The following is a 26,611-nucleotide window of genomic DNA, read 5'->3' as shown; positions in this document are numbered from 1 at the left end:
TAGTCTCAGATGTTAGCTTTTATTTCCAGAGAAAAAGACATATTATACTAAGGCATCCAGTTTTCCTTAGAAATATTGGGTATTTCCTTAGAAATACTGGGTTTGGGTGGGGTTCTTCTTTTTAATTACTAAAACTGAGCAAGGCTTTATTATCCATTATCTGCAGCTACACTTGTACAGTTACTAACAGGCAGAGAGCTGCATGAGTTTATTTGTTTATTTATTTTTAATTCCCAAATTTATTTTTCTGCATTTAGAATCTTAAATCTTAAGTTAGTTCTTAAAGGTTGATATAAAACTTCCCCCCTTCAGAGGCAGCCAATATTTGGAGCTGGAACTTCAAACAGAATAAATCAATAAAATTAAAGTAGGGATTTGAGACAGTGTAATAAGAGAGGAAAAAAGAATGGAACTACTTATAAATCATAAATCAACCTACTTGTATAAATAGTTTTCAAATAAAAGTTAATGAAAAAGTCTATTGTGTATTCCAGGTAAATCAGTGTGGTAACAATGCATGCTCATGTCTCCTACGCAATCATTATTCCCTTTGAAATAACATATTTTAGGGAATTGAATAAAGGAAAAGCTAAGGACCCTTGCAGCAGGGTCCCTGTATTGCTTTGTCTGACATGTCCTCAGAATCAAATTCTCTATTCCAGTTTTCATATATATTTTATACCTGAAGTATTAAGATACAGGGAAAAAAACTTCATAGTTTTTCTATAACTGAGGATTAAAGAACTTTTGTTCTTTTTTTGGTCCTTGATGGTTTTTTTTTTTACTTCTAAGGCCAAGGTAAATGATGGCAGGGAGTTTTCCCCATTACACTTCAGTGTCAATTTTCAGTGGGGAAAAGTATGGTCCAAGAGCAAATTTCAATATGCCTTATTTCAGGAAGTGTTACTACAATATGCCTTATTTCAGGAGGTTTTACTAGAGAGACTTAAAAAGTTCAGATAAACTGGAAGACTACAGACTACACAATGCAAAGAAGATGCTTTGTGTGTCTCACTTGAATTTAATTGAGTAATTGAGACATTTTTCTGAAGTGACAGGTTAGGTCAGAACTGTCTGATGGGCCTCGTCTCATCTTCTCTGTTTCCCTCTGTGTTCTGCTTCCACCTCATATACTCCCTGGTAAGAACAGCTATGAACAGATGCTTGAACTGACCTGTATATTCCTGGAATGTTTATATCAGGGTTTTTTTCCTCAATTACCTACCTTTCCTAACTTACTTTAATTGGAAATGCTTCCTGGAAAAGCCTGCCTCTCTCCATAATTATATAGGGATCTCTAGGAAGACTATAGTACTGATTTTAACACAGTTATTTTTCTGAATATTGGAAGTTCCTCATTTATAAGGCTTTGGATCTTTTTACAAAACTAATGAGGTTCAGAATAAAACTGCTCTAGAGAGGGAATTTATTTCTGTTTGTACCATTTTGTACATTTTTTGGAACCTTTCCAAGATCCCACTTTCAAAAAACAAAACAGAACAAAAAAACCCTTACAAAATATGTGCAATGAAGAATTGAAATTATTTATTTATGTCCCCCTTACCCTTGCAGAGTATGTTTTCTTATTTATAATTGCTATTAAATAAAACTAGGAAAAACTCTTGCCAAATTTGCACATAAACTACAATTAAGAATGAATTTGTAGGAGAGTCATTTTCCAAAAAGTGATTTTTCTTTTCTGAGGAAAAAATGGCCTTGCTTGTATTTCACCATATCAGTGTTTCAAACAGAAAGGCTTTGTTAGTCACAGTGATCCTGGGAAGGCAGAAAGTTAATGTTTTGACAGTTTTGACAACAAATTACTTAATCTGTAGGGAGCTGTTATTTTCAGTTCTTGTAACACAACAATAAAAACCTTCTGGAGAAACTTATTTGCTGATTCTTCTCTAAAGAAACTACTGATTTTCTTATAAACAAGTAAAACTTCAGAGAAGTTTTGCTGTACTTCAGAGAAGTATTTGCTGACGTCTCTAAAGGAACTACTGTTTTTCTTGTAAACAAGTAAAGCTTCAGTCTTATCTCTACATAGCCTGTTGCTTGGCACAATTTAAGCAGTAAGCCAGATTTTAATAAAAGTGTAAAAGGTTTTGGTAAAACTAAAAAAATAAAAACTTTTTTTTTTAAATTTGTGCTCAGAGGATTCTGTGGTTTTTATATATTCCTAGGGCATTTTGAAAATACACAAATATAAAATACACAAATATAAATACACAAAGTACAAATATTTTGTACTTTGGTTTTACCGGGCCTTACAAAATAGGGGAAGGACAGAAGACCTTCCTGAGAAAAGTAATTGTTAGTAATGTGATGAACAGTACTTATGAATTATTATGAAATAGTTTCTTTTTTTTTCCACAGGGTGGTATCTGTATTTTTTCCTCAGATTTATCTGTGATCTTCTTCCAGAGAAGAGCCAGTTTTTAGTAATACTGTTATTTAGTCCTCCATATGACCAAACCCACTTACGTTGGGATTGCTAAGCAAAAGAAAGATGTGTCATTGCCTGTGTAAATTTTAAAATCATGTTTCAGTTTTCAAAACTGAATTTTTACTTTGATTAGTTTAGTCTCCATCTCACCATCCATAAGCCACCCCAAAAAAGGCAGAATGATGCAAAGGCAAGAAGAGGAGGTGATCTTCAAGCTTTTAATGGGAAAAAAAAAAAAACAAAACAAAAAACCACAATAATAAAACAGATTGGACAGCCAAGAATGGAGATGGCCAAAATCACTAGTCACTAGGAAGCCTTAACCTTTCATTTCAGCACATCAAGTTAAGGGAATAATTTGTTCTTTATCATTTCCCTGCATACAGACATGGGACTGGCAAGTGCTGATGCACAGGCAGATCGATTTCACAGCTGCTTCCACAGCACAGAAGTAATTCAGGGATGGCAAAACACACACTAATACCTGAGTGAATTGTGGAAACCTCACAGCAAAGTTGATTGGTCTATACCCAGGAGTTCTGGGTGATACCCTAAGAAGGATGCCCATAGGGTATGAAGTTTTAGCCCCAGGAATCTTGTAAGGAATCTTGCTTTCTTCATGGAGAACATGCCTACAGGGAAACTCTACAGCTTATGCCATCCCATCTTGTTACACCTTTACAACTGGAAGAACCCACCTGTGCAGGTCCCTTTGTCCTTGTAAAACGATGCACTTTCCTGCCCTGATTTCCCTTTTGGAAAGGAGTTTGTCTTTCTTAAGTGAGCTCAAAATGCTATCCAGAATCAGACTGTGTTTGCAAGTCTGGAACATAACCCAGCTTTTATATTAATGCCCTCAGGATCTGAAATGGCATTCTTTTAAATTGCAGAGAGGCGTATCAGTGTGATAGTTGTGGACCATAGAATGGATTTGTTTTACAATAACCCCCATGTTGGTAACCAGAGCTTCAGCGTGCTGAACACATGAGCCCATCTGCATGAGGTGCCTGCAGGCAGAGGGAGCCCACCAGAGCTGCCCATGGGCAAGAAGAGGCAGGAGCAGCTACAGGCAAGAGCAGCAACATAGTTGTCACACGTTTTTCATACTACTGCACACCTCAAAGAGAAAAAAAAAAAGACCAGTAACCCTAACAGACAGTCTAACTAGGTCTGCATGCAAAGGGGTTAAAGGCTGTCCTGAGAAAGGCAGAAGGAGGGGCTGTAGTGGAGCTGTATGCACGTTGTAGTTAAATCCAGCAGGGCCTCTGGGCACCTGGAATTGCTTTCTTCCCCTGGGTCTGCCCAGTCAAGTTGATGTGAGCTGTCCTCAGGCTCTTTGGTGAGTCACTGGCAGGTCCTGGCCCCGCTGTGCCACTGCAGGGCATGCAGCCAGAGGAGCAGCGCAGGGTGGTTCCTCAGGGATGGCGAACTGAAGAAAATTAACCTGGGCATAGGTGTGGCTCAGTGTAGGTGAATAGGAGTTGAAGCATAAATTTGCCCTCACCTCAGCTTCTCACTTAACCTCGTGCTTCCCAACCAAGAGCCCTATCCCATGGCATGTGGTCTAACAGTGTAAACACCAGCCAGGCTGGGATAGATCCCCAGGTTCAGACCCCTTCCATCTCAGCAGGTATAACCCATAAGAGGACACAGAGCACATGGCACTAAGCAAGCTGTGCAAAGTCTTTCCCAAAAAGTGAGTCTTTGCCAAAGTAAATTACCATCAGTTGTCATTTAAATGAGAATAAGCTTCACTGATTACTTTTTGCATAATCATTCAGAATGAAACCAGATGTTCCTCAGGCCATGTTTTAAAGCTGCAGTGCACATTTAGAGGCAGGCAAGAAAATTCTCACAAGAAAAAGGATATTGAGTCTTGTTAGTGAATTGGTTTATCTGAAAAAACTTATCTTTTATTGGTGACAAAAATATATTTCTGAATCAGAAACCATTTCCCAGCTGTTAGACAAAGCTATATGGAAATTGCCATCCCAGCAATGTTAATATTGCCCCAGCATGAGTCAAGCTTTCGTTTGTTTTTAAAAAGGAACAGTAACTTCCCCTCAGGAAGACTGCTCTGAATCACAGTTAGGTTTGGGCAAGTGTTTTAACAGAATGATTTTCTGGGGTTAGTTATTTCAATTTTAATTGCTTGGAACCTTTACATTTCTTGACATGGCACATTTTCAGTCTACAGCCAGGAATCTGGTTTTCAGTGTTATATGAGGCTTCAGAAGGAAGCAAATCACTCTATCTAAATCATCAGAGAAATTCTTTTTCATTATCCAGTCTGTTTGAAATTGTCAGGACATCTCCTTTTCCTCCTAGCTTAAAAGACCTAAAGCATCCCCGCCTATGTATGTTTCTTCCTGCTGGAAGAATATTTATAGCATTTCTGACCTTTGAGTGAACTTTTAAGAATCAATAACAGCAAAGTGGAAAGCAGGTCAGCAGCAGTTTTCCTCTTGACTGAGTGTAGCCAGTGTTCAGCTTGGAATATCTAATATAGGAACTAGCATAATCACATTTAAGCTGCATTTTTGCAGGAAATTTACAGATGTCTTCAGCACTGTCATGTAGGTACCATCTGAAGGATACAAGACCAGAGCCAATGGTGTCATTGATGGGTTTTTAAGTTGCTGTGTATTAATCTTTTACATGGCAGAACTTCTACAAAAAGCCTTGAAAGGTGGTGCTGAAGAATAATTTTCTTAGCTGTGTTTTGCCACTGGACAAATGTAAGCTAATTAGAAACTGTTCTCGTTAATGACTTATCACAACTGAAATACCATCCATTTCCTTCCACTTCAGATTACAGTAATGAAATTGACAGAGTCACCCCTCGATGTGTGAGCACAAGCAGCCATATGAGATGCTTCAAGACAAGTTTTGTCCATTCAGTGTTGTTATCCCTATGACCCTACAACTCAAATAATTTAAAAGACCTAATTCCTCAAATTTATGAAGTTCCTTCCAAAATGGAAGTGTTCCCATAATGAACTAGACATCTCAGTGCTGTTTGCTGCCTCCTTCTAAAGGGGAAATTAATTTCCCTTTTTTTCATTGCCTAAAAGCCAAGTTTTTCACTTAATTAAATCCTTTCCTTCTCCCGAGCTGCCACCCCAGAAAATTCTTGTTGCATCATCTTTTGCCTACCACAGGTTCCTGGCCAACTAGTTCAGATTGTAACTGTGCATTAGAAGCGTAAATTCCAAATGCCTTGAGTTAAGCGGGATGAATCCCATTGCTAGGGGTGACAGTAATGGCTCTCACAGAGTGAGAGGTCTTCTACCTTGTAATTAGAGTGAATTGTTGCAGCCAGGACTTCCCCTCAGGCCATTCCATAAAGGTAGCAAGCAGGGTTTTGCTCTTTGCTGGAGCCTCCTGAAACTGCTGTAATACACAGGGCTTCTGTTTGCAAACGCAATGTCATTATTTTGAAAATACCTCATAAAAGCTCAGTTTTTCTCCAGTATTTCCCTGATTGACTGAATGAAGAGAAAATGACAGTTATAAAAATCTTTTAAAATTTCAAAAAGCTTTATAGCATCTCAAAAGAGTTGTTTTCATACATTTCTTTTTTTTATGTCCATGTCATTTGAAGATTGTGTCTACTTGTTCAGCCAACCATCCAAATATGTCTAAAAATACAAGATATATAAATTTACTGTTATGACAACTTCTGTTTGCTCAGAAGTTGTTTGATCAAAGGTTTTAATAGTCAGGAAATTAGGATTTTTTTTAGTGGATGCTATCATATTTATTATTATTGCATTTAGTATTACATTCCTGAAGAAGAACAAAGGAAAACATTTCCACACAAGTTCTACATGAATTATTAATGCCAACTTTGAATTTCCTTGTTTTTTCCTAGTTTACAAAACAGCCAAACAGCCTTAATATAGAATCATTTTGTCTCCATTTCTTCAAATTTGTAGACTCACATTATTAAAGAATGGTTTCATTCCTCTCTCCACATACCCATTTCCCTCTTTTTGCTTCTTTTTTAATTTCTTTCAAAGATCAATGCATTGCGCCATGTACATCTTCAGTTCTCTTAAACATAAAGCTGTCTTAGCATTTCACTGTTCTCCAAAATTTGCATTTCAGCTTTCAGCAGTCTCTAACCAAGTAGAAGTTGCTCTTGTCCTCTTATTCCTAAAACATTTTAAGTACTTTGAAAAATTCTACAAAGCAAGAGAAAAACTGAAGTTCTGTTGTTACACCTAAGTCAGATCTAAGTACTGTATTGGTTTCTAACTCTTCTGTCTCTAGCATAAAGTTTGAGACTAAATAACAAAATCAACCTTTTGTTTCACCAGTTCAATAGACAAAGGACATTCATATTAATATTTCTGATGAAATTGTAGTTTATCGGTTCATTGAGACTACTATTTTGGCTCCAGCAAGAAGATAAAGTTCATCAGGCAGTAGCACATGGATTTGAAAAAGCAACAAGGTTCGTGGATGCTGGGACAGATCCATGCATTGTAACCAGCCAGAAACAAAGCCTGTGGCAGAGCTGGGTGATGACCAGGGAGTTTCAGTTTCTACTGAATTTTCTAATTTTCTGACACTGCCAGAGTAGGTACATGTCAGTTAGGATAATGCCACCATCAGCAACATTGGGGTAGTTGTCCACTCATCATTTGTCCACTCATCATTTCTTTTAAACTGTATAACTGGAGCTGGTCATTGTTTGTGCTGATCTAAGGCTGGTGAATGCCCTTAAGAGCTACTTCAGTCTGTTTTGTTGGGTTTATGTCAGTGCTTAAAAACTGTAGGTCATTTTTATGCATGCCAAGGTACATGCTGTCTTTTACAGTCTGTTTTATCTCATGGCTTCACCTTCATTTGTGGCAGCTCCATCAGTCTGGTCTGTGTGGCCTCCTGCCTTCACTGCTGCAGTGTTTGGGTGGCAAAGTCCATGAATTTAAGTCCTTAGGTCTTCTTCTGTAGCCAGTGCACACAAGATTCAGCTGCGCCTTTTCTTGCAAATGTCTGCCTACCCCCAGCTACCAAACACCTTGACTGAATCCACGGTCAGCACCAGAACTTGAGCCAGACACTGGAGCTGGATTAATGTCAAAATAGACCAGCTGTACACGGGCAGCTTCTCACACACCTCACAATTCCAGGAGGATGGGCTGGTCTCACTAACAGCATGCAATTTGTCTTGATGATTTCAGAAAATGATGAGGAGCAGGAGGCTCTGCTGTCACTGGACAAGCCTGGTTGGTATTCCCAAGGTAATGCTATCCAGCTTTATGATCTACTGAAGAAGATGACTGGCAAGTTGGATCCTAAGGTATGTTACAAGTGAGAGTCAATCTTTCTGAAAATACCCTGTTTCAGTCAAGAATTCACCAGACAATTCATTAAACTTATTGATGTGATTGGTCACAAACTTTTGTTCTGGTTACGCTTACTGCCGTCTAACAGCTTGTAGCCCAGAACTGGAAGTAGCATATTTGTCTTCTTATTGGTAGAATATGTAAACTTTCTAGATGTAAATTTTCTGTATGCAGGGTAAACATTTTAGTAGCTTTGGGAAGAATCAGGTTGTAATCAGGTAATGTCCCGGAAGAAATAGATCATATAGATTAAAAGACGGCATCAGTAAAAACTAGGAGTATGTTAAGTACAGGTCTGGATAGGTGAAAATGCCACTAATGATGGTGTAACAGCATTTTTCGTAATGAATACATTCCTCCCTGGACACAGAACAGTTTTGAGTCACCAAGAAGAATGTTCTGTCTTGTTTCCAGTTAGTCTAAAACTTGTTCCAGTTTAGTGTATTTTTTTGGTAGTCTTTCTACTGCTTCCCGTCAGGCTATTTCTGTCAGCCAAAAAACTCACACTTCCTTTTGCTGGTCCCAGTTAGGCATCCCTTTCCAATACCCCTGGAGGGTGAGAGCAAGGAGGGTGTGTGGGGTCAGCCTTCCCCTTATGGAGCTGGTTGAAGATAAAACCCCAGACTTGACATTAATAGGATCTCTGCATGTCTTGACCAAGTATAAACATGGAGGAATTTTTATTAGGTCATTTTAAGGCTCTTTTTCTCTCTCTGTGAAATAGTTTGTTTGTGTTTTCCTCATACACAATCAACTTTTAATTTGCTTCTTCCTTCACAGGTTGTTTATTTTGGTGACAGTATGCATTCAGATATTTTCCCAGCTCACCACTATAGCAACTGGGAAACTGTCTTCATCTTAGAGGAGCTTCTAGGGGACAAAGGTATAGTGCCTGCAAAGGCTGAATCTGAGCCCTTGGAGAAGAAAGGAAAATATGAGGTAAGGGTTCCTGCAGATGTTTCCTGGAACAGAATAAAGTAAATTACAAGAAAGCATCATGTCACCTGCATTAAGAATGAACCTGCTTGTCTTACCAGGGTGCTGGCAGCATCAGCATCCCCCACAGATGTGTCCTCCTTGTCTTACCAGGAGGATGCTGTTCTGTCCCAGCTCAGTAATGCATGAGTGACACAGCACCTGTACCTGAAGCTAAGCCATGGATCTCAGAAAAGGGGCTGTATGTGCTCTCCCTTAGCAAGAACCTTTTTAGTAACAAGATCCCTCCATCCCACAAGGAGAAATGTCATGCCCACTTATTGCAAGTCCAGGGCCTGAATTCTGCTGAGTTCATGACGTTTCCCTGTGTGTTGTGGCCAACTGTAAACATGGAGGAATTTTTCTTACATTGTTTTGAAGGTTGCTTTCTCTCTGTGTGAGATATGGTTTGCTTGTGCTTTCCTTATATACAAAGAACTTTTAATTTGCTGCTTCCCTCACAAGTTGTTATTTTGGTGACAGCTGTGCTCAGATAAGAGGGATGCCTTCAAAATCTGGCCCAGTGCAGACTTACTGATAGTTACCTCAGAGAAATAATATGATTTTCAGGTTGATCACAGTTGGGAAGTGGGGCCTTAGCACTGCTGTCACCCTTTATATCTCCCACAGAAGGTGGGAAGTTACTATGGTTTATCCTTTCCTCTGCTGCCAAAGAGCAAAGTAGATAGGAAACAGCACTGAGATGGGTGATGAGGCAGCACTGTACTTCCAGCATGTCCCATATAGGTAGGAGCTACAGCGAGGCTTCACTCTCCATTTGGAGTCTCTTCATTTCATATGCTACTGAATAAATAGGTCATTTTCTTATAATTGCAGAGAAATACAGATGTTTTTCACACTTTTCTTTGTAATACACTAAACTTTTTCTTTTAAAATAATTACTCTTTGTGATTAAAAGGTAACTTACCAATAGAAAAGATCTGGGGGGTGTGTTTATACTTGGTATGTTCTTAATCCAAGTGTTATAAAAGCTCCTGGTTTTAATGGAGAAAAGGATCTCTTCAATGGGACTAAAACAAAATAGATGTGATCTCTGTATCTTATTTTTTTAATAGACGTAGCTCATATTTTCCCCCGCTACCCTGATTTCTAAACCATAGTCAGACAAGGACATTTCAGTCACTGAAATAAGGAAATGTAATCATTAATGTTTAGGCTTTTTCCTGGGTTGTAACTAAACAAAAATGAAGTAAAAAAAATTCAATATCCTATCAAGAGAATGTGTTTCTCAGTAGGAAGGGGAGGTGGGGGAGGAAGAGCTAGTAGCACATACAGGTTAATACAATTTGATTTAAATAATTAATGCTTTAAAAATAACTCAAATCTTCCATAAATTTGTTCATTCTCTGACTGGTGATTCTGCTGCATTGCTGCATAAAACTTCAAGTTTGGGGGATTTGTTCGACATGGTTTCTCAAGTATGTTCAATATATGCTTTTGAAGCACACATTTTTAAACAGAGAGACAGAAAGTGGTTCTTTTCCTGGAAGTACAAAGAGTAATGGATTGACTTGTTTCTGAGCCCACGGTGATGATTTGGTTTTCCCTTGTTGTACAACACCTCTGCTCGACTGCTCACAAGGTCCATCTTCTCTATCACAGCAGTTGTCAAGCAGCAAATTGAGACTTTTAGACAGGTGCTTGACATTTCACCGACACTGTAGCATTCTTGACAAGAGATTGTATCTCAAGGAGACACCACCCCTACCACACACAACCCCTGTTCCGTTTACATCCGCTACCAGTGACAGCGAGCAAGCAAGGGAGAAATGAATTGCGTTGATTAAAGGAACCTGAACCAGGGGGGCCGTGGCAGGTCAGTGGTGTTATTTCATTACCATGCTGCTCACTGGAGTCTGAACAACAGGTCACATCCATATCTCTGCAGTTGACTGGGCACCACTAACTTAACAGGACTGGTTCAAAGGGACTCCCTTTACAAACCTGTGATAGTTTTATTTTCATTCCCCCAAGCAACTTTTCCCATTAACCCTTTGGTTAAGAAGGGAGAAAAGACAATTCAAAGGATTGTACAAAGTCAGGTGTTTCTGGAAAATTTGTCACAGATTAGATTTCATCTGGTTAATCAGCCTTAGCATTTATTGACAATAAAATACAGTACTACTGCAGATATTCCTGCCATGTGCTGTGTGCAGAGAGGGACTGAAAATTTAATACATGATGCAACTCTCAATGCTATCACTCTTTACAGAATACTATTAAAATAAGAAAGTATTACTTTAATTGGCAATTACATCTTTCAGAAAGAAATTTTAAAAATCTGGTTTTAGTTCTTTGACTGGTGTTTCATCACTAACAGTGTGAGGGGAAGAAAACAACCTTCTCACACACCAAGTGGCAGACTTATAATTTCCATTTTCATTTGCAGTTTTTGTCTTTTTCCTTTAATTAAATGCATGATATAAGCCAGATACACATAACTGTGAAATTATGGTACCAACTGCAGTTCTTTTAAGTATGTGAGTCATAACCAAATAAGCAAGAGAATAGCAAACTAAAAACTATTTGTGCAGTTACTTGGCTCCTAAGTAAATTGCAGCATGCAGGGTGAATAAAAATACAAGGCATTGTGTTGAAACAAGATTTGCCTCCCTCCCAGAACTGGGGGTTTGTTTGTTTGGCTGGAGGCTTTGGTTCTGTTCTTTAAATGTGTGATCAGTTCCATCAATGAAAACACAAAAGGAAAGCTGGAACTTGTCCCAGGATTTCGAGGAAAATTATTACAGAGAAGCTGTCAGTGTGCAAAAACCTTGGGCTATATGAATGAATGGAGCAGAAATCAAAGAATTAATTTGTGGATATAGATGATAATTTTGTAGTTAGAAGGGAAAACTTAATTTTTACAATATTGCCTAGTGACTGGTTTGTTGTAGAAGTCAGGGCTGATATCCCCCTGAATTTCCATTAACTCCCTTGGTGTGACCATAGACAAGCTATTTATTTTATGCCTTTTGGCTCTGTTTGTCTCTTTGTCTTTGGCACAAATCTAACAGTACTTCCAGGAATAACTTGATGTGCTGTTGTGAAGCCTGGTGAGTTAAAGCAATATTCCTAGGGCAATACCCTGAAGTGCAGCACATTTGATTTTAAATTTGCTTGTAGTGATCCCTGTTGTAGTTTAGGTACAATATCCATGTGTGAAATGTTTTATATTTGCATGATGTGTAGGAGGGCACGTTCTGTGCAACAGAATTCCGACCAGTGGCTGGCTTGTCCATACCCAGCATGAGTGTGGGATTCAGGGACATCCCGTTGTTGTGGTTAGCACAGCTGTGCTGACAGAAACATCTCAAATACTGTTATACCAAAAAAACTGTATTTTGAGCATCGATTTTTTTTTCTGGCATCAAGAGTTAGTGGTGTGTTACTACCTTGGGAAAAAGCATACAGTCATCACTCATATTGGATGTAGTAGAGTATTCCTCATGCTCTGTGCTTGCTATGGCATAAATGGAAAATCTGCATCTAAATAAAGCCCTTAAAGCTTTTTCTTCCATTCCTGTCTCCTTTATATCTTTCTTTCTTTCATCCCTTTACCAAATGTAGAAAAACTTCAGAGCTTGGCTCCCTGCTAATTAGTATTTTAAAAAGGTCATTTGTAAGCTGACAAATCAGTGTTACCCAAGGGTCCTATTAACAGATTCTGTCTATTCTGTTAACAGGCCTATTTGTCTCGAGTTAGCAAAGCAAAATTGGTAGCAAGTACTCCAGGTGTTTTGACTTTGTGGAAGGCCCTGGAACTTGGGGATTTTTGGTAGCATCCCTATTTCCCTGAAGTGTAGATGTTTTCTTTGAGGCTTTGTACCCTCAACTGACACAATCAACATCTGACCTGCTGCTGTCTGACCAATATGCCTGAGAGCAAACACATATGCCTGGGGTATTTGCATGAGAAAGAGGGATTGCTCAGCACTTTCCAGGATCTACTGTCCTGCTGTGAGAGCAAATTCTATGTCTGGGGACTTCAGGAGGGGCTGATGCATCTTCCAGAGTTCATTAGCCCTGCTGCTGGGCATGTGCCTCCAGGCATGTGAGTAGCCACAGTAAGAGGAGACTTTGGCCTCATTTTTTCACAGATGTACAGATTCATGGTGTGTGGTCTGTCCTTCATTGCAGGCTATGAGGTGTGCTGCAGGTGAGATAAGGACATCTTCAGGGCATCAGTTAGGGATGGAAGGGGGAGCAGTGTCTGATATTTCCTAGGGATGTGGTCAAAGTTTCTGCTCTTTCCAGATTTTAAATGGAGATATGCCTACCATACCTGCCCTGTCAGGTGTAGATAAACCAGTAGCAAAATGATGGGAGCTTTGCACCGGGTGACTTGATGACAAGTCTCATATCTAACTGGATTTGATTTCACGGACGGCTTGAGTTGTAAATCCAAAATTTAACTACCTCCTCCTTAATAAGGAAGAAAATCCCACTCTAGAATCAAACATCTGTAAAAATCAGTTCATTTCCTCAGGTTACATTTTTAATTGTCTACTGAACTAACCATCAACTTCAGAAAGCAGAGCACTCACATCTTTCCTCTTGTCAATAAACAGGACCATGTCTTTTTTACAAATGTTTATGTGGGCCAGTACTGGGGTTGTTGTTTTGATTAATCACCTGAGCAGCTGTAACAGCCTTAAGAACTTTCTGCCTGTGTCATCCAACTGGCAAACAGATTTTAATTCATCAGAGCATCTAAACTTAATTATAACTGATGTAAAGTCTTGGGATTGGCATGGAAAGATAAGATTTAGTGGAGGAAAAAAGAAAGTAACATTCGGTCCCTTTGTGTAAGGCATTAAAAAAAAAAAAGCCCAGGACTTCAGTTAAATGCTTATTTTGAGACAAAAGAGAAGAGGTTTTTTTCCTGTTTATTTACATCAGAAGACAGAAATTAGTATCTGCATTTGTTGAAATCAGTACTTACCCCCCCCCCATCTATACTTAGAGGAAAAACTGTAGCACAGACTCATGGAAGAGTGGCTCTGTGTTTACTGGTGTGGTCTGTTCAGCTGCCTCAACAACTTCCTGATCAAAAGACACAGGCCTCTGTCATAAACACAAATGATTCCAGCAGATTCTCAAAACTGTTAAGAGAGAGGTTAAATGGAGAATAAAATACAAAAGTTCACAAACCTGGAGGCACAAACTGTGGTATCTGTTCTGTGCTCTGCAGGTCTGAGAAGTTACTTTGCACACAAATGACTTTAACAGATTTTCTATAGTGTAGTTTTGTTTCCCAGTTTTTCATCTTTCTGTGCTGGCATTTTTTTCTGATTGCTCATGGCAGTGTATAGCAGGTCGCAAGATGAATTTGCAAAAAGTCAATTTTCACAATGCTGCTTTAATGCTTTCTTTAAAACATAATTAGTCTAGATGTTGTTGTCTGAAAAGATACATTAAAAAAATTCGTATTCCACAACTTTCTAGGCAAATGTCTCTCCATGGATTCTGTGTCTCTGTTTTTACTCATTCCTCAGCTCAGAAACAGATAACATAGGTGGCATGATGCACTCTTTGCAGTTACTCCACCCAGCATGAGGAAGCTCCTTTTCCCCCAGGAGGAGATCCCAGCTGTAACACAGCCTCGCCAGCAGAGAAGGACAGCAAGCAATTCACACTATCAAAAACAGAAAAACAGGGAAAATAGAAGGGGTTTTTTTAAACTATTTAAAAAATAGTTACAGTTAACTTTTTATGTCCTAGGGAATCCATAAGTTGTATAAACAGGAACTTGGGGACTTATAGGAAGAAAATTGTTATTGTATTGTTATTGTCTTTATATTTTAAAGCCACATTGCTCCTGAGATACAATATAGGCTTCCCAGACAATCAGAAAAATGCTAGAGTTCCCTAAACTAATGCTTGTGGATAAACAATTTTTTTTTTTTTTTTAAGCTTACATTCTTATTTATTTTTCTTTCAGGTAGATCAGCTCAAAGTTCCTTACTTTGTATCTAAACAGTGGGGCTCTTTCTTCGTGGACAGATTGCCAGGCCTGGAAAATGCAGAGGAGACTTTAGTTCACACATGGTCCTGTAAATGTATTAGCACTTACAGCACTATTGCAATCCCTAGTCTGGAAGCAATAGCAGGTAAGGAAGATATGTGGGGCTTTTTTCTAATAAACATTCAGTATTCATAGTAAGTTTGTAGTTCTGTAGAGCTGGTTTTGAGATCACATGTATCTAAAATACATTCAAAATACTCTGTTCATATGATGCAACACTTAGCACTAGTGGCCATTGATTACTTTGATGTTTGTGCTTTTAATTGTTGTCTGACACACCAGGGGTTTTGTTTGTGCTTGCAAATGTGAGGTGTTTAATTGATGTGCTGTTAGAGATGGGATGCAGCATTTACCAGACTGTAGATTAGTTCCTGAACTTGGTCCCTACTTCCCCTCTGTGATTTGCTGTTTCTACTTTCAGTGGTGAGATACATTCGAAACAAACAACATGCAAAGTTACTCGGGAGTGTTATACTTGCAAAAATGTTTCTCACTGATTGGCTTGTTACACTTCCCCTATCAGCTCGCTGTAACTTTGCAGCTGCAGTACATTTCAATGTTTACAAAGAGGTGATGAGGACCCCCATGTGCTCTGTCTATCATTTTGCAGTTCTGAACTTTGCCGATACACATACCTAAAGGAATAAACAAATTATTAAATGAATGAAGAACACAGAAAGCATTTTGTTTGCTAACCCCTCCATTCAGCATCTGTTGCCTGCTTTGTGCATAAGATCAAGGAGTAAAAGTTTTGTTGCAAGAGAGCATTTCAGCTTGCCCAGCAGTGATTTCTACAGAAGGTCTGTGACAGACCTTTTCTTTGCAACCACTTTTACACATGCACTTACATTGCATGGATATCTCAAAACAGAACAATCATAGACTGCCACAATTTATTTATGCCTCTGATATTTGCCATTTTGCAATCTATTTCAGCCTAAAGACACAAAGCCCAAACATACCAAGGGAAAATGCCAACAGAGAGATAATTTCTGTAAAACTCCTATCTAATACTTTTTCCAGGGTCATGCTGTGGCTTGCTTTGGAAGTGTTGACCAAGAGAAAATGGTCAGCCAAAGTCTGAAACTTGCCTCCCAGCCAGCTCCCCACTAACCACAGCTCAGTTTAAAGGACAAGCAAGGCCTCTCAACCTCAAATGTATGACAAGCTTTCCAGCTACAGATGAAAGGGTGCGAACCCATAAGGCATATCTGGGCAGTTAGTGAGTAGGATGGCTGCCTGCCATCAGCTGTGGAGCTCTTGCAAAGCCTGTTTCTCCACGAGGAGGGACGCCGTGTGCTGTACCTCACTGCATTGAACCAGTGCTGGGACAGGGGGTCATGTCTGTAAAAGCTAAAGGACAGGGGAGAAATAATGTTTTAAACTTGCAGCTGTGCATCAGACAGCAGACTCAAATTTGAAGGTAGGAGAACATCTCTGCTTTCTTACAGAGAGCTGTATTTCTTGTTTGTTTGTGTGGAAGAGCAGATGTTCATTATTATGGATGTTAAGGAATTCCTGACTCCTCTTGAATACCTTGTCTGACTCCTGTCAAAGCAAGCTGTGAGAACTCCTGCTCTGCCAAGCCCTGAAGTTTTTGGCTGCAGTTGTAAGTCACATCTTAGCTACAGCTATTTGGGGATAACTAGCTAGAAGAGATTGAAATGGGTTATGCGAGTTTGATGCTCTCCAGCTTTTCCTTTCCCATTCATCTGCTTTAATTACCAGCAGAGGACTTTCCACTGCCAAGCTACAAAAACTCAGGCCTTTCCTCAAGATGCCCTGAGCCCAAGTGTGCAGCCAGGCTGCCACCATGCTGACCACATGAGCCCAGCTGCCAGCCAGTGCTGTGCTGACTGTGTGAGCTCGGTTCTGGCTGGCTCAGCCTTGGCAGCACCTCACTCAGCCTGACCCAGCCAAACAAGCTGCCACCTCACTGGAGATGCACTGCAGCCTCCTGTGAGCTGGCAGTTGACAAGGGCTTCTCTATCAACAATGGCTTTTGTACATCTACGTGAGCAGTAGTAAGTGCCATGTACAAGTCAGGATGCCATCAACATGTGAGCTGCAAAAATATTTGGTGAAATGTGGCAGATGGCTGCAGTGCTGACTTTAAGATTGATTCTTGATGTTTGGCTGCGGTGAGTGTCTGTGCATAAAGAACAGCTTGGTTTACTTCTCAAGACACATTGAAAAAGATTATTCCAAAGACTATTCAATGTTACTTATTACTAGTAACTCACTTACTCAATACCAGTTCAAAGATGCATTAGAAGTTCTGAACTTTAATCTTACCTCTGGCAAGGAAGGTATTACTGGAATTGCAGATTATTGCACCACAGTTCATCATCTAAACTCTCCTGAGATTCCCTGAAGAAAAGCTGGCATTTTCTTTGTGCATGAAAAAGTATCTTTGATTTGTTGTTAAAATTGCCCAAAGGAGATCTTCTGCAATACTTTCTGTGTACTTCCATCAGTTTGGATTGGAAATCAGATATGTTATATTGACAATACATGGTTAATAAAATAGTGGAAGCCAATGTCCCCTACTCCTATTCTACATGCCTCACTCACAAATCCATCTGTTTCTCCACTTTTCTGCTCCTCATTTACAGCTCCCTTACAGATTTGAGCATTTTAAAGCACAATGATATCATGAGACAGATTTTCCAAACTGGGATCCATTACTGTGGGAATGTTACTTTAGAGCTCCCACATGGAAATTAAAGGTGTAGGGGTCTCTCTGAAAAATGCCATTCTGCATAAACCACAATTTCCAGGACATCCTTCTCCACTCCAGAAGGTTAAGTGTGAGCCAAGTAGAGGAAGATTACTCTTATCTTTCCTACCTGAATAATGTGAACTTTACCTTCAAGGACAGTGACCACTTCTCTGTGACCACATGACCACGTTTCCAGATTCCCATGTTAATAATTGTATTTAATGCATCATATAGGCATTCCAACAGTAATTTCAAAAATACCATTTCAGACAGGTCTTTTGATTAACAGTTCTTTGGTCCAAAAATATGATACACATATTTCAAGCTAATGCTTTGCCTTTCAATTTCACTATATTTGGTATTTTTATAAAAGCCACACTTCAAAAAATTCCATGAGGAGTTTTAGAGCTATAGAGGGGATTTTTGTAAGTTTTTTTTTTCTTTATTGCAAAGAAAAGGTTAAGAAAGTGGGCTCTAAATTGTAATAAGGAGAACATAAAAAACTTTTTTTCTAATTTCATAATTCTTAACCTAATATTGTAAATTTATCTCATAACCTCTGACTGGTGAAGTTTGTCACAGGATTAAAAACTACTGCAAGCAAGAAAAGGAGATTGAGTGATGTTGCAACTCAAGAGAATTTAATTTCAGAGAAGAATTAGTGCAAATGTAAATGTTTTATAGAGACAGAGTTCATTTCACACTTTGGAGATTTGATAATCAAGCTTGTGTCATGCATGAGGATAATGCATTTTTTTGTTTCTTGTGTGCAATGTGAAATCATATCAGAATTTGCCATTATGGCTGCATAAGTTTTTCTTCATGCCTTATTGTTACTTCAGTTAGATAGAACTAGAGAAAAAATCTCCATTATAATTAACCAAAGTTGTCTCTTTAAAGATGCCTACAGATCTCTGCCACTTTCTGCGGGAGTTTGAATCATCAGCCTGCTTGCTGTATAAATATAATGATAAAATTGCCAGTGAACCATGACAAAGTTCATGTTTCTGCTTAGAGCTGCAAATTATCTGCACAATGGAAAGCTCAAGGCAGCCGTGGCTGGGGCTCCAGAACTGGCAGTGTGCAGGTTGCAGATACATGGGTCTGCCCAGCAGAGATCAGCTGCAAATTGCAAACTTCACACACCATCTTCCACATGTATTTTAAAGGTGAATGCCCTGGAGGAATCAAGTGTTATCATGGAAGACATGAATTTCACTCATCTTGTGATATACTAATCACTAATCAGCCATATACTACACTAATCAGCCATATACTGATTTCTGTATCCTGAACAGCAACATTTGTAATTGTTGCTGAAGTGAAACAAAAAAAAAAAAATCCCTCATGTTTTTGCACCTTAGTTCTATGTTTTTTCATTGACATTATATCACTTAAAGTAAAATCCAACTCCTTTTTAAAATTAAATTAGTCCTTGCTGTAACCAGACTGAAAATCATGCTCTTATTCAAATGATACAATAATATATCATTCCCTCAAACGCATAGAACTATCTATATTATGCCTTGCTAGTTAGAAGTAACCTTTCATATTTAATGCCTTATCTTACAACTGTGCTTTTGCTTGCCAACTTCAGTGTAAGACTGTATCTATAGAATAGCATCTAAACACTACGTTTATCAAAATGCTTTGAGGATATAAACTGCTTTGGGAATTTGCTGTTACAAATAATAGTTGCTGCTACATGGCCAAAGAGTCATTTTTATAATTAAAGTTTTTATGCAAAAAAAGTATTCTTACACTGGATGGAAAATTGGTGTAAATACATGACAGTAACATTTCTGAGGTTTTCTGGCCCTGAGGTTTCATACAAGGAAGAAAAATAGGTAATAAAGATAACTGAGTAGAGAGAAGATATGTGTTCTGAGCATATAAACAGCATTTTGATCTATGTGTCAGTTGAAAAGCATCAGATAATGTAAATCTGATTCATCTGTTCCAGGAAACTAGTTTCAATGTTCTCCTTTTAGAAGAGAAAAGAAAAAGTATGCCCAACACAACTAACAAATTTAAGGCATCTATTTTTTCAGCTGAAAAATACAGCTGAAACCAACAATAAACAGCATTTTAACCATAAAAAAATTGTTCAATAAATCAGGACTAGTTTATAAAAAGTCTTCAGGACCTAGTTACTTCCCAAATGGTCTGAGACCTCATCTTTACCACAGGATTTAACCACTTGATAGTGATTTTCAGTGTAGAAAGGACAGTACTCAGTGTATTACAGTTTGGTCAGGCTTTCCTTCCTCCTCCAGAAAGGTGTATTGACTTGTGCCCCTGAAGACCGTGTCAAATCATGCAGAACCCAAAAGATTACTTCCTAGCCAATAGGTGACAGAAATGCTCCTGCCATCGTTATTCTGCTCTATGAGATGTCAAAGTACAGCCACCCTGAAAAGATTAAAGGGAGAACTCATGAGCAACTCATTAAGGGAGAACCACTCAGTCACTTCTGCTTTAGAGTTATCCTTCAACTCAGGCAGCATAATTTCATTTGCAGGCTGTAACTAAAACTATAATTGGGTTTTGACTGGATTGCAGGCTTATGGGGTGGGTTTAGATTGACACTTTATAAACCCTGGTTGTAATACAAAGTGTTGATAATTTTTGAGTGTGAAAACTAGTGAAAATAGGTAAATCACCAAGTATTGAAAATACTTGTCTGACCAGGTTGAAACTGAAATTGACCTGCAACCTCACATGTAAAAAAACACATTGCTGGAAGGATATTTGTGTACTCTGGATTGTGACCCTCTAGATTAAGATGGTCACACATGCACAAAAACTATGTAGGCCTTGTCCTCATGTGTGTCTCTATGTGTATTTTTATTTTAAGGTAAAAAATGTTTGTCACCCCTCCAGAGAAAAAATCAGGGAAAAGGAAAGAAAACATTTGTTTTACAAGAGTGGGGAACATGATAAGATCATCTCTGCCTTTGTCTTAATGTAGCTTCTTCATAGTCTCAAAATGCAGCTCTTTTATTTTTTTTCTATCCATCAGAAATGCCTGTCAGCTCAAACAATTGCTTGTTTCCAGGCTAACTTCTTGAACCTACCTCAGAAGCCCTTCCTCCTCCTCTAAGATCCAGAATGAGTCATTCCCACACAAAAATTTAATTAACAGATCCCTGAAAGACTAACACATCCTGGTAGGATCTTGGCATTCTGTCAAGATTTTTTTTTCTTTAGATTGAGTCTTCACCTAGATATATAAAAATATTATAGTCCAATATTTTCTTCTGATCAGTTCCATATCAAGCAAAGAACCACACAGGGCTATTTTCTTACAGGACTTTCAAAAACCACTCTTTCAACTAAAACAAAAATGAGAAACATTTCCCTCACATAGAAATAATGAGTTTTCTCATGAAAACCCAAAACAGCAAAGGAATTTCTAAGGCTTTCCTTCACTGCAGACCCTTATCAGGCTCAGCTGCGAGTTAGTGCACGCCTTGTGCACAGCTGTTTTGCTCAGGAAGGGGTCAGCGGTCTCTTGGCCATAGGGTAGAACCAAAGTAATGTGACTTGTTATTCCCAAGATAATTACAGTAAAATTGCACACCACAAGCAATCGCAGCAGCCACGATGGGACAGTCATTCCATTTCCCCAGGCACTCGTCCATCTGCAAAACTCGTAGTGAAGCTGCTGCTGCACATGTCCCTGCAGTTTGCCACTTGGGTTTTCTCCAATGGCACTGTCTTCTGTGTTAGATACCACAGAAAAGTAACCAGTGACAAACCTCAGTGGTACTGAAGCTCTTGCTCAGGCCAAGCTCAGGCCACAAATGTCTGCTGGCAGTGCCATAGGCATGATCTCCAGCCAATACACCTGTGTTGGCAAAAGCTCTCATGTAAGTGCAGGTAAAGCAGCAAACATGCACTTTGACTGAGAGTAGTTTTAGTCTTTATTCCTGAATGGCCAGGAGTAAACTGAACTGGCTTGTGTCACCAACTATATCCAAACTCAGAAGCTTTCTTCTGTGGAGCAAACCTATATTGAGGAGTCCCCCTTTCCCATATGACAGCACCCAGATACTCTCCTCCTCTCCAACTTCTGAGTTATGGAGTATGCAGACAGCAGCACTGACTTTCATGTCATTGACAGAAGGAATGCTTTCCTCATGCTGACTTCACTCTTTTGGGAGCTTTGCTTCAGTACAGCAAACATCTGACCTCCAGTTTAGGAAAATCAACCTTAGAAGTTTTTCTAAAAATAGCTGCTATCAGATAAATCTACTTGTGGCTTTGGGATTTTTTTCTTTTTGCCTCTAATATGCTGTCTCACATCCTGAGCTTTTAGTGTAACTGCTTTGACTGTTACAAAACAGAGATGGGTCAGGAGATAAAAGAACATTTTGCATTTAAGAAAAAGCAACACCTGTTACAGGCTACCCACAGACTGGCAAGCCAGATCACTCAAAGGCACAACCAAACTGGTGAGTTCCCCCACAGTAATTGTGCTTACCCCACTGCTAAATAATTATTAGAAGTTGTTATCATTAAGAAATTAATATTTTCTTTCAGCAGTGACTTTGAAATACAATGAAAGATTCAGGATAAAGCTTCTAAGCTTAGAAGCTTAATTATGGAAAATCCTGTAAAAGGAAAAGAATTTATACTAGCTGATGGTTTGCCCTCTGCCCCTATAATTACCTCACCCAGATGATGAGATGTAAGACAGAGCTGTGACGGTGTTTTCTGAAATTTGACACAATTAAACAGTGTAAAGATTTTTTTCAAACTTGGGTATCACTAACAAGGTTTTAGTTCTCTTCCTTACGCCTTTTCCTTGGTGATAATCAGGAGGATATATTTGGATTCACTTAAGAACACAACCCAGCTGTTTACTAGGAGGCTTCTGCAGCATCTGGCACCAGCCCTGCTCACTGGCAGGGAGCAGACCTCAGGGTGGGAGGGGGAGTTCTGCTTTCTGTAGAGCTTCTCACTCATCCCGGCGATGCTGCTGTGGTGTCATGATGAAAAAATGTTGGCTTTGCTTTTGTTGGTCAATACTGAAAAATTATTCCTGACATTTCTGCTGTGTATTTTGGGAGAAATCTGTTTCAGTCTTGGACTGTGCTTTTAATTGAAAAACCTAAAGTGCTTAGTTAAGATTTTCTTTGTTTAATTTATTGGTTTGTTCAAGAAAAATTTTAAAAATTAGAGCAGTAAGTTTATCAAGCAGGCCTGTGTCTGGTTTAAATTAAAATTGTCTTCAGTTACTCAAATACTTTCCTGATCACTCATTGGGAATATTACATTTTCCCTTCTTCTTGTGGTTTCTCTTTCTTGCTTGTGGGTGGAACTCCAAGTCTTCCTCTGATAAAAGCTTGTGGCATTGATTTAGCTGGCCTACACCAAGTGCACAGCACATGAGACAGTGAGATGTTGTAGCTATGATATAAATCCATCCATAGCTCCTAAGTACATGCATGTGTATACTTAAGCACCAGAACACAATGCTGTACTTAATGTCACAATACCTGGATCTGGATAACTGGAACACAGTAACTGACAGTAGCTACTGTTCAAATATCATCCTTGTTATTTTGTTCACACCAGGGCTGCTGTAAGGGAGCCTGTAAGGGAGGCAGGGCAGGGCAGGAGCTCTTCTGAGCTTAAGTTAAGCCATGTAACCTGTGAGGGTTAACCAAGCCATTGGGAAATGCTAGCACCACTGAATGGTCACCATCAAGGAAAGCAGTATTCATCACTCACTTGCATTCAGGCTGGTGTGGGAGCAAAGAAAGGAGAGGGACGGGAACTCAGGGTGATACATCTGATAACTGGCATTTATGTAGATCTAAAAAATTCTGGGACTGTGGTTCTCAAGCAATTGGGTAGAGTCAGCTAGTTCCTTCTTCCAGTCTCAGGCTGTTTTGTTTGTTCAAGTCTATTTTTTATGATAGTGGCAATATTGGATGAGTTTTGTGCTGAATTCATTATCAGTGCCAGTTAAGACTCATTAGAGCCTTGCTGTCCAACTGTGTCTACATATCTGCCCCCTGCCTAATTCATGACTCTCCATCAGGGTTAGGTGAGAAGTGGGTACCAAGATGCAAAGGTCTACCATCACAGCAGCAGCTGTGAGCATGCACAACAGCAAACCCTGAAGAATTTACTGGGAAAAAGCACAAGGAAAACAACAACTTGGAAATAAGCAACTATATTTTTCCCCAGTATTGGCTTTATTATTGAATACTGTTTTGGTTTTGGTTTTTTTCATGCTTTTGCAAAATGGATATGGATATTTTCTAGTCATCTTCCGAAGTCAGCTTGCTGAGACAAAAGCAACATTTAAATTGATAAACTGGGGCATGAATATATAAAAATGTGATTATTCTCTTTTGGAGCCTTTTGCATTGTTTATAGAATGGTTTGGGTGTTTAAGCTGATTTTGTAAAGCTAGTTTACCAAGAAATAGCAATGAAATTACCATTTTGATCCAGCTGATTCTCTTCCTCAGCAATTATCAACTCTGTAACAAGTCTGTCCCATTTATGCTGCTCTTTGATTAAACTACTCATGGGAAACTCCAGACTGCTAGACTATTAAGCTAGTAAAAGCTTTTTTTATAAAAGTAACTGTATGACATTTGATTTTTATAGCTCGTAAAAATATTTGGAAATATTTGCTTTCTTTTTCCATTTATTTTGTAATTTTTGAAACCTTTGTGTTAAACTGAGCGTCATAAATAGAATCAGCAGCCAGTAAATCCACTGAGCCTTCTGCATACTAGGAAAACATCTGCCTGGTCTGCCATGCTCACAATTAGCTCCAGAGATTTCCCTGTCTTAGACAAAATGAGAAAATTAACTTCTTTGACAAGCTAAAATCACCCACTTAAACAATTCTCTTCCAATTATCTTTCCTCCCATTCCTACTTTATTCCAGCCTCTATCTGATTTTTCAGCTTGATCTAAGTACTCATTTATTGCTGTATTATGTTCAATATGAGTTTGAAGCTGCAGACCTGGATGCTGTCCTGGTGCCTGCCTGCGAATCACTTGTGAGATGGAACTGGATTTCCTGTTGTTTTTTGCCGAAACTACTAAAATTGTGGGTTTCTGTTTCATAGAAGCTGTTGAGTGGGGGGGGGGGAAATTGCAGCATGTAGTGACAGGATGTCACTTCCCCAAATTTACTCCAAATTAAATTTTAAAAAATGCAATTCATAAGTTATTGTACAGATGAGCTGAGTAATAGATTTTATGCTATTCTAAAAGACAAACCTAACTCTGTTTGGGGGGAGGTTAATTTTTCTTTTCATTTATTGGAAAGGGAATAGTTTCTTGAACTAAGTTTTATTTATATGTTTTTTTAATTTGGTTTCTTGAACTTTGAGTATGAGGTGAGCACAGGAAGTATCAGTTTTCTGGCTGTGAGGGTGGGTGGGTCACTGTTGGCAGCAGAGGCTTTTGAAAAGTTACAGAAAAGAAAGCTTTGACTGTTCAGAGCTTTTTTAATGCATTCAGTGTTCTTTACAGACTGGAAGTGATGAGTACATCAAGTTACAAGTGCAGATTTCTAAGAATGCTTGATACAAAATGATGTTGTTAACACTGGACTGCAAGAAGGTCTAAGAGTGGGTGCCTTTTGGGAATCTTGTTTCAATAGCCATGAAAAACAAAAAAAGGAATTGATTCTTTGTTTTAAATATAGCCCTCTTATGAGTAGATTGCTGAGATAAAAGAGAAGGGTGACAAATTGAAGAATGAACTTGAAGGTGTATTGGGAGAAAAACTGCGTCTAGGCTCAATGAAGACTTTTGAATTGTATTCAAACATTCATTAAATAATTTTCTCTGATTAACATTATTTCAGCAATCAAGGAACTGAATATTCTTTACTACAGTCGAATAAACTCTGAAAGTCAATCCTTTGAACAGCTGAAGATGTCAAATAAATGTGTAATCATGCAATCTGATTGAATTCTGATGCTGGTGAGCAAACAGCTCAAGGTTTTAAGTACTGCTATTCACCACAAGCTTTTTTTTTTTATGTGATACAGGCTGTGTTGCTAATCAGATGTGGTATGTTTCTGTCTTGCAGATTTACCACTGGATTATAGATTTACACGATTTTCCTCAAATAGTTCAGCAACTGCTGGGTACTACCCAAGCCCTCCAAGAGCACTGCTGCCAAATGAGGAATCAGTGATGACGAAATAGTTTGTCAGCTTTTTCCTTAGATAATGCTGTGGCCCTTACTTAAACTGCTATCAAATGCTAATTGGTGAAAATGCTGTGTGATGCTTCATAAAATAGAGTGATGGATTAAAGCAGACTCCTGTGTAGATTTGTGTTTCACTTGTTTCTCTAGTCCAGCTGGAACAGGTGAGTGATGCATCTTTCTCTCTAAGGATGCACCACTGCCTTTCACAAAGTGCTGCTGCCTTTTCCCATGTACTGCCCACAGCCTTCAAGAGAAATGTAATAGTAATAGCTCATCCCAAGTTGCATTCTACATTTTTGAGGACATTTTAGGTACTCTCCCTATGTAAGGTGATGCTGTTGCTACCAGAAACCCCAGGAAAGACACAAACCAGACCCTCAGCCATATTTCAATTAACAGTTGCCTTGGACAGCCCATTGGTGTTATCACCATACACCAATGTTTTGCAAGCTCTGAGGAATTTATTCTCCCACTGTAACTGTTCTTGGAGACAAAGAAAGACTGAGTCCCAAAGAGAAAGATCATCATACTCAAAGAGAGATTTGAATGGGATTTAGGCAACTAAATGCAGACTGATAATTCAGAAAACCTTTATCATACTTTGTATTCCTGAAAATGCCTGACCACTCTTCAGCCATAAGGTTCCCTACATGCCTTTTCCTCCTTTAGTCTGCAATACCTCAAGCATCAGAGCTCTTCTGCAGAAGGAAGGAAACCTGCATACATTTCCCTTCTCTGATGGAGTGTATTCAAACCCACGTTCTCCACCACCCTGGGAAAACCTCCCAAGAGTAGGAAAGGTATCTTTCCTAATTTTTCCAGCCATCTTTGCTAATTGCAGCCTCAGCCAGAAGGGGAGCAAGACTCAAG

At 38.9% G+C, this 26,611-nt stretch overlaps 1 protein-coding gene across 1 annotated transcript in view; it reads left to right on the top strand.

Annotated features, from left to right (window-relative positions):
• NT5DC1 (5'-nucleotidase domain containing 1) overlaps window positions 1-25,862 on the top strand; it is a 125,758-nt gene extending 99,896 nt beyond the window's left edge. Inside the window, exons 9-12 of the mRNA XM_053939060.1 lie at window positions 7,639-7,757; window positions 8,584-8,742; window positions 14,741-14,909; window positions 25,619-25,862. Coding sequence (XP_053795035.1) covers window positions 7,639-7,757; window positions 8,584-8,742; window positions 14,741-14,909; window positions 25,619-25,737 — 566 coding nt within the window. The 3' untranslated portion in view covers window positions 25,738-25,862. The remainder of the gene's footprint in view (window positions 1-7,638; window positions 7,758-8,583; window positions 8,743-14,740; window positions 14,910-25,618) is intronic.
• The last annotated feature ends 749 nt before the right edge of the window (window positions 25,863-26,611 follow it).

The sequence above is a fragment of the Vidua chalybeata genome, chromosome 3, assembly GCF_026979565.1.
Source record: "Vidua chalybeata isolate OUT-0048 chromosome 3, bVidCha1 merged haplotype, whole genome shotgun sequence".
Lineage (NCBI taxonomy): Eukaryota > Metazoa > Chordata > Aves > Passeriformes > Viduidae > Vidua > Vidua chalybeata.
Note: the sequence above shows the minus strand (reverse complement) of the source record. Positions and strands in the feature narration are given on the sequence as shown.